The 8,468-nt window shown below is 37.4% G+C and overlaps 1 protein-coding gene across 1 annotated transcript in view; it reads right to left on the bottom strand.

Moving 5' to 3' along the window:
• Nucleotides 1–8,468, bottom strand: part of EPB41 (erythrocyte membrane protein band 4.1) — a 253,110-nt gene that overhangs the window by 94,465 nt on the left and 150,177 nt on the right. The window contains exons 8-9 of the mRNA XM_011955664.1: nucleotides 4,792–4,879; nucleotides 2,366–2,518 (exon numbers count right to left, since the gene is read on the bottom strand). Of these exons, the coding sequence (XP_011811054.1) occupies nucleotides 2,366–2,518; nucleotides 4,792–4,879 (241 nt within the window). The remainder of the gene's footprint in view (nucleotides 1–2,365; nucleotides 2,519–4,791; nucleotides 4,880–8,468) is intronic.

Genomic DNA, 8,468 nt, shown 5'->3' on the forward strand with positions numbered 1-8,468 from the left:
TTGGGCGACAGAGTGAGGCTCTGTCTCAAACAAAACAAAACAAAACAAAACAGCATGACTCACAGCATGGAAGCACAAAAGTCCTATTGCTTAGGTGATCTTTTTTCCAAATGTGGCTGACCCCTTCCTGATTCCTCTAAATTAAGGATATAGGCTCTCATAATGCCTTGTTTCTTTTACTATGATAAATATTATAATATCCTCCATTAGGTTAAGAATCCAATGAGGGCAGGGACTCACACCTAGCACATTACCTAGCACAAGAGATGACTAAACTATGAAACCAAGAGGAACATTGTAAAAAGGATCTTTTTACATTCTATTAAAAAATTTCCTCACATCATGGAAAGAAATACTTGCTCAGGCTGGGTGTGGTGGCTCACGCCTGTAATCCCAGCACTTTGGGAGACTGAGGTGGGCAGATCACAAGGTCAGGAGTTCAAGACCAGCCTGACCAACATGGTGAAACCTCGTCTCTACTAAAAATACAAAAAAAACTAGCTGGGCGTGGTGGCACGCACCTGTAATCCGAGCTACTCAGGAGGCTGTGACAGGAGAACCACTTGAACCCAGGAGGTGGAGGTTGCAGTGAGCTGAGATCGTGCCACTGCACTCCAGCCTGGGTGACACAGTGAGACTTCATCTCAAACAAACAAACAAAAAACCCCAAGAAATATGTATACATTGTGAAATGGCTAAATTGAGCTGATTAACATATGTATTACCTGACATAATTTTTTTTTCGAAGTGAGAAAACTTAAAATCTAGTCTCTTAGCAATTTTTCAAGAATACAATACATTGTTATCAATGTTAGTCACCATGTTGTACAATAGATCTCTTGAACGAATCTCAGATTCCTGAATCATTAAATATTTCTTTTTTCCTCTGATTGATCATTAATTTATCTAGATTCCTCTTACACTGAAGCAAACCATATTCTGCCAGGGCTACTAGAAACACTGTTCTGTTGACTTCTTGCCTCTTTGTTTCTACTTTAAGTATATTTTATAAGATGAAAAGGAAACTGACATTTATTTTGAGTGCCTACTATTGCCAGTGACACTATGATTAGATAGTATCATCTATATTTTTACACATGAAGAAACTGAGGTCAGTAAGTTATTTGCTCAGTCTCACAGCTATGAAATAACAGAACCAGATTTTCACCCTCTTCACCATACCATGCCACTGCTAAATCATCTACTGCTGCCACAATACTGTTTCTCAAAATCCTATTGTTCCTGATTGCCTTCTTAAATAAGAATTTTATATTTTTAGAAGTCAAGGACTTCCCATTATCATATTAACGTGTGTGAGGGATGGGATTCTAATTTGCTGTTATATTTCTAGTCCCTAGAATAGTGTCCGACACAGGAAAGCTCTCAATAAGTATTTGTTGATTGAATAACTCTTGAATTTGAAATTTTAAGGGAAGACTGATTGCTCTGTTGTTAGGCAAAGGTAAATAATTATGGTACAAAATAAATGCTTCTATGGTAATTCCTATCCAAGAGTTTTAAGGCTTCACATTCAGAATTTGCAGGCAGAAATAATGAGCCAGTTTTCGCCAGCAGATGGTGATAAACACACAAAAAAGCCACCTTAGGTTAGTATCATTTCCTATATAGAACTTATACAGCTGTCATCTCATTTGATCTTCAAATAACTATGATGGAGAAGGTATTATCTGCTCAAATGATAAGGAAGCCAAGCCTTAGATTTGTACGGTCTTTTGTTTAGTATGTAGCAGAAAAGAAGCCAGAACTGTTTTAAAAACTTTAATTCCTACTTAAACAATTTTATGCTATTCCATAACAGCTCTTCTATACAAAAGTTAAATTTGGCCAGCATTAGTATATCCTGAAACCAACTAATAAATGAATTAACTGGTACAAAGTTGAACATCCAACTCTATTACAAATCTAGAACTTGGCCCTAGAACCCACTCTCAGTAACCACAAGAAGCTATGCATACAAATAAATTTTAATTATATAAGGTAAGGGATTGGTGGTGCCAAACATGAGTAATTTACCCCCATAAATAACTTTAAAATCTCATGCTACTCAATTTAAAAATATTTTTCCATTAAGTTTTTGCTTGGAGTAAGGAACAAATCTATCAGTCCAACTTTAACTTTTTTGCAATGGTATATTTACATACAAAAAGTGAAATGTCCAGAAGACCAGTCGTAAGGAAAAGCAGCAGCATCACAGGACTAATCAACTTAGAAAACAGAATTATCAGACCTTGAAAAGTTAACTACAGAGAGACTTCTCAGATGACTTAATAAGGAAAATGGAAATGTAGATATTTCAAATACAGTCTGTGTCTGGTTTGGGGGGAAGGAAATACAAATTCTGTACCTCTCCAGGCCGAATCTTGATGAAAAAGCTGCTACGTTTATAAGAAATCTTCAGCACTTTGGGCCAAGGGAAGCGGTTAATTCTCAGCTTATCTTTGTAAACCAGAAGGCCACTAGAGCAGACACCTAGGATGATATCTACTCCTTCCAAGTCCTGAAAAAGAAAAATGTTAGCATTTCAGTCTGGAGCAAAGTATTCAATACACTGTTGACTATTACTAGATAATCTGAAGATAACAATCAAAAACAGTTGCAAAACATACAACGAATAATAAAGATCAGCCTAACAATTATAATTTATGGACCTATTATGTTTAAATCAGCAGTCATGACTTCCTGGAGAGCAGGGCTTAGAGCTATGTATACTAAGTTACAAATACACATTCACAATTATTCATATAATTCTTGTTTTTTATGATAAAGTGTTAACAGCTCCAGAAATCATGTTAAGTGTAGGAGTTGACTCTATTCCTGTATAAACTCAGCACAAGACAATCTTAGGTTATTAAAATTGATGTTAAGTATATTAAATTTAAAATATGATCCCTAAGTCAAGAAGTTACATTAAGGCACAATGAAATCATATTTACATGCCTCTTTATTAAAGACAACTTTAAAAAATATGTAATATTAATCATCTATGTCTGTAATTCAAAGAAAATAGATTTCACCTAAGTTGGTCCCTACAGCTAACAGTTTGTTTAGCTAAGTAATCAAAACACAAAGTTAAATGCTTCTTGACTACTCTTTCCTCAAAAATGAGTATAGAGAAATATATTAGTGCCTACCCGTGTTATAACAGAGAAGTAGGAATTACATACAGTTCCAATTCAGTGACTATGTAACTGAGAATTTCTGATAAGATGCCCTCTTAAATTTTTAAAGCTTGTGGGTATAACTACATTTCACTTTGGAGAAACAATTTGCTTTATAATATTTGGAAAAGGAACATGCTGCCTGACTCCATCAATACCTGAATTGACACCAGTTTCCAGCAGGAATTGTGAAGCAAAATCTAGCCATTTCAGTTTTAGAAACATACCTAACCTGATGTACTGGATCTTCCTATACGTTAGAGATTCATAGAAGTTGTAGTACCCAGCCCAAAACAATCCAGAACAACTTTTTTTTCTTAAGATAAGAGTCTCAACTGTCACCCAGGCTGGAGTGCAGTGGTACAATCTAGGCTCACTGCAGCCTCTACCTCCTGGGCTCAAACAATCCTCCCACCTCAGCCTCCTGAGTAGGTGGGACCACCAAAGACACGTGCCACCATGCCTAATTTTTTGTATTTTCTGTGGAGACGGGGTTTCACCATGTTCCCCAATCTGGTCTTGAACTCCCGAGCTTGAGTGATCAACCGCCTCAGCCTCCCAAATTGTTGGGATTACAGGTGTGAGCCACCACACTGGCACTGAACCTCCCCAGCAACTTTAGTAGCTGAAGATAAGAGAAGTAAGGAGGCTTTCCTTAAGTATTCATTCTGTTAGGTTGTATTAGGTAGAACTAGGATTAAAGCTCAAGTTTCCAGGGCCCTACCCAACTGGTTTTTGAATGAGCCACTGTGGTTCATTCAGTGTGTATCAGAATAACTTGGAGAGCTTGTTAAAATGGATTGCTGAGCTCCACCCCCAGAGATTCTAACTCAGCAGGCCTGGGATCGGGCCTGAAATGTGCATTTCTAACAAGTTCCTAGGTGATGTTAAATGTTGCTGACTCAGACACCATACTTTGAGAACCACTACTCTAGGCCAATGGTTCTCAGATTCAAGCATGAATTAGAATCATTTGGATGCTCTTTAAATCTGGAGATTCTAGAATCTCTCCTCCAAATTAATTCCATACATCTGAGAGAAGCTCAGGGATCTACATATTGAATGAACATCTTCGGTGATTCGATGTAGGTGATGCTAGCTGTGAAACAGGCCTTGCTGCCCACTACTCTATTTTCAAATGCTACTGTATGTTAGGAAAATCAATTTCTTTTCTCTAGGGGCTATATTTTGATCTTAACAGTAGTCTGGATATTAAACTTTATTCTGAGGGTAGAATTGCTAAGGGGCAAATTCAACTGATACAGTTGACTGATTTAACTGTACACTTAAAACGATAACAAGAAGTACTCTTTTTTTTTTTTTTGAGACGGGGTCTTCCTCTGTCGCCAGGGCTGGAGTGCAGTGGCACAATCATGGCTCACTGTACCCTCCATCTCCTAGACTCAACTGATCTTCCCACCTCAGCCTCCCGAGTAGCTGGGACTAGAGGCATGAGCTGCAGTGCCCAGTCTACTATCTCTTTTGAATGTTTTAAAATAGCCCAGATGTTGGTAAGAAGTATTATACGACACAGATGTGATACATACATAACAGACATGTATCATATAATGTCTTCCACATGCATATTAATAAAGGGCAAAGATATCATTACCTTTGCTTTATGAAGATCAACTCCATACATAGACAACTTTTTAGCATTCTCAAGAAACTCCAAGTCAGCCTGAGCTGGAGTCATGGACCTTTGATAGAATAAAAACATAAAATTCTTTCAGTGTTATTCATTGTATTTTTAACACATGAACATATACATACTACTATGTATGTAAGCTATATTTCCTAGTCCTGAAAGTAGGTTATAATGGAACAGAACTCATCACTACCTGTATCTAAATAATTAAAATATACCTTAGAAAAATACAATGTGAGCAAGCAAAAAGTGACCAAAAAGCTACCAAAAAAAATTTTTTTAATGCTACTAAACAATTTCCTTAAAGCTATTTCATCTATCATTAGTTCTGCCCCCTCTTCTCTTCACTCTTTTTCTCCAACATACATAAGCTCCTCCCACTAATTTTTCTTGCCAAGGAGATGACCAGATTAAATCCTCAGAGGGCATGGTATAATTTACAATATCCTCTTACAGCTGCCTTTTTCTCTCCATACCCCTGAATTGAGTTATGGAAATTAAACAAGAGGGCAGCTGATGTTACTTAACTGAGGACTCTTAATCGGGGCAGACTTGATGAAAAGAAAATTTCTGGTAACAGATGGTGTCCTGCCCACTGATATAAACAAAATAAACTGGTTAACAGAAGCACGTAGATAATGGGGCTGCTTTCTCTGTTATTAATATGTCTTCATTACCAGGCATATAATGAATTAGATTTGTTTGAAAACAGTCAGTCTCACTGTCTAAACACTCGCTGTCTTTTCTTCTCCTCTATAAATTTCCCCTCTTTTGAAAAGTGTTCATGAGCTGCTATATAGAGCTTTCAAGACAAAAATTTCACTTCTAATGCTGCACAATTCAGACCAATCAAGTATAACTTAACAGTAACAATAAGGCAGCCGCATCCCTAAGGGAAAAACATGTAAATGACAGTTTCCCATAAGACTGCCTCAAGCTACAGAAAGCTGCAGGGGTCTCTTCATTTAACAAGGAAAAGTGTCTTCCAAATCCATCTGTCTTTACCGTAATTAAAAGGACAAAGGATTCCTTGGAACCACCACCACCAAAATATGTATATAACAGGAGAGAGGCTGCGGATTTGTTACTGACTTAGCCTTCATGAACAAACTTATTTTCATAAGCACTGAAGCATCACACCTAATTCTATTTATTAATGAACCTGAAATTGAAGATTAAAAAAAGGAGAATGGGAAAATTAGCCCCTTATGCAAGTCTGTATATTCAAGTCATTAAAAACATTTCAGGAAAGTTTTGTAGTTTTTAATTTTTTTTCATCTAAGTTACATTTTTTTCTAGTTAACATCACTCCTATTTGTTTCTGTTGTTGTTGTTGTTACCATTATCGACGAGATGAATTTTAGAATTTTTGTTTGTTTGTTTTTTGAGACAGGGTCTCACTCTGTCACCCAGACTGCAGTGCAATGGTGCTAACACAGCTCACTGCAACCTCCACTTCCCAGGCTCAAGTGATCCTCCCACCTCCAGACTCCTGAGTAGCTGGGTCTACAGGTGCATGCCATCATGTCCAGCTAATTTTCTTATTTTTTGTACAGAGGGGGTCTTGGTATATTGCCCAGGCTGATCTTGAACTCCTAGGCTCAAGCCATCCTCCAGCCTCGGCCTTCCAAAATGGTGGGATTACAAGCGTGAGTCACCACTCCAGCTGAATTTTAGGATTTTGAAGCTGGAAAGGAGCTTGAACAAAAAGAGTACAACAATTTCATTTTGCTGTTGAAGAAACAGGTTCTCAGGGATTACATTATCACAGGCAAGTTAGGACCCTTAATTGAGACAGCAGACTTAAGTCAGAACTCAAGTCACAATACTTGGGCTGGAATCTAGGCTTTGGTACTTATGAGTGGCCAGCCAGTGTCTCACTCTATCTCCTCTATGAAACAATCATAATAATGCATATTTCCAGATACTAGGATAGGCAATGACTTTTTTGTTTTTGCTGAATGAATGAATGTTACTATTAGGATCAAAATGAGATAATGGTTGTAAAACTGCTTTATAGACATGAATAGTTATCATTGCAGCCTTAGTTTTCTGATAGTCCAGTGGTTCATCTGCACACAAATCATAAAATTAAGAGACACAATTTGGATCACTTGAATTTGAAGACAAATTTTAAAACATTAAATAAAGTAATTATGATAAAATCTTCCCTATACTCACTCCTCCTACCCTACCCTAAGGGACATTAATGGGGGTCAATCAATTTGAATACAGATTTAAATTTCATAGTATGTAGTTACATGCTTCTATAAATAAGCATGCTTTAAAAAATAAGGAGAGATCAGGCCAGGCACGGTGGCTCACGTCTGTAATCCCAGCACTTTGGGAGGCTGAGGCGGGTGGATCACCTGAGGGAATCCAAGACCAGTCTGACCAACACAGAGAAACCCCATCTCTACTAAAAATACAACATTAGCCAAGCATGGTGGCGCATTCCTGTAATCCCAGCTACTCAGGAGGCTGAGGCAGGAGAATCGCTTGAACCCCGGAGGCAGAGGTTGTGGTGAGCTGAGACTGCGTCATTGTACTCCAGCCTGGGCAACAAGAGTGAAATTCTGTCTCAAAAAAAAAAAAAAAAATTCCATGTGGAGGTAAGTGAAGGTAACTCCCCTTAACTGGACTGACTTTAGTTACAATTAGTGCAATCCCAGAGTCCCTAGTAAATACAGGTTCTCATTCCTTACTCCTCTCTTCCTTCTACCACACACAGACAGGTGCTTTGGAAATGTTGAGGCATACTTTTCAACTCAAAGGGAGAGAAATGGATTCATTTTGTCTTGCTTAAGATGATCTCACCTGAGCTAAATAAAACAGTGCCAGTCATACAATGAAAGGAATTTTAATAGCAGGCTTAAAATAGAAATGTTATAAATAATTTATCCTTGAAAAATAAGTGAGAATAATACCTGAAAAACGTGTGATGTTCTACACAGACTTTCCATAATTTCTTAGCTGCTCGGTAACTGGGAAGTTTGAATCCAATGGTACTTTCATATTGTTCTTGCTACAAAAACACAAATAAACATGGGACATGAAGTATTACATGTGATAAAGTACCAGATTACAGTGATACAATACCAGAGAAATATGGTGCCACAGAAGAGGCCACTGTTACCAATTCAAGGACATAAAATGTCATTTGAAATTTTTTCCTACTTATTGAAAGAAATTCACTCACTGAGGGTGGCTTTTTCCAAAGTAAGAAAGACAGGGAATGCATCTCATATAATTTACACTTTTTTTTTTTTCCAGAAAACACACACACATTCACTATACATTTTTCTGAGACACAATTAAGTTACCTTTTGATTGTCCAGACACTACTTTTCCTTAGTCACTGTCTGCATTTGGGACACTATTCAATGAACAGGGAATGGGATATTGACCAAGTCCTCCAATCAATCAATATTATTAAGCAAAAGAAATTAGTAATAGGAGCTAAAGATTTTATTTCAAGCCAGATTTTTAAATCTAGTTTTAAAATTGACAAATAAAAATTGTACATACTTATCATCTACAACATGTTTTGAAATATGTATACATGCCAGGCGCGGTGGCTCACGCCTGTAATCCCAGCACTTTGGGAGACTGAGGTGGGCAGATCACAAGGTCAGGAGTTC

The sequence above is a fragment of the Colobus angolensis genome, unplaced genomic scaffold (assembly GCF_000951035.1).
Source record: "Colobus angolensis palliatus isolate OR3802 unplaced genomic scaffold, Cang.pa_1.0 Scaffold4, whole genome shotgun sequence".
In the NCBI taxonomy this organism is placed as follows: Eukaryota; Metazoa; Chordata; class Mammalia; order Primates; family Cercopithecidae; genus Colobus; species Colobus angolensis.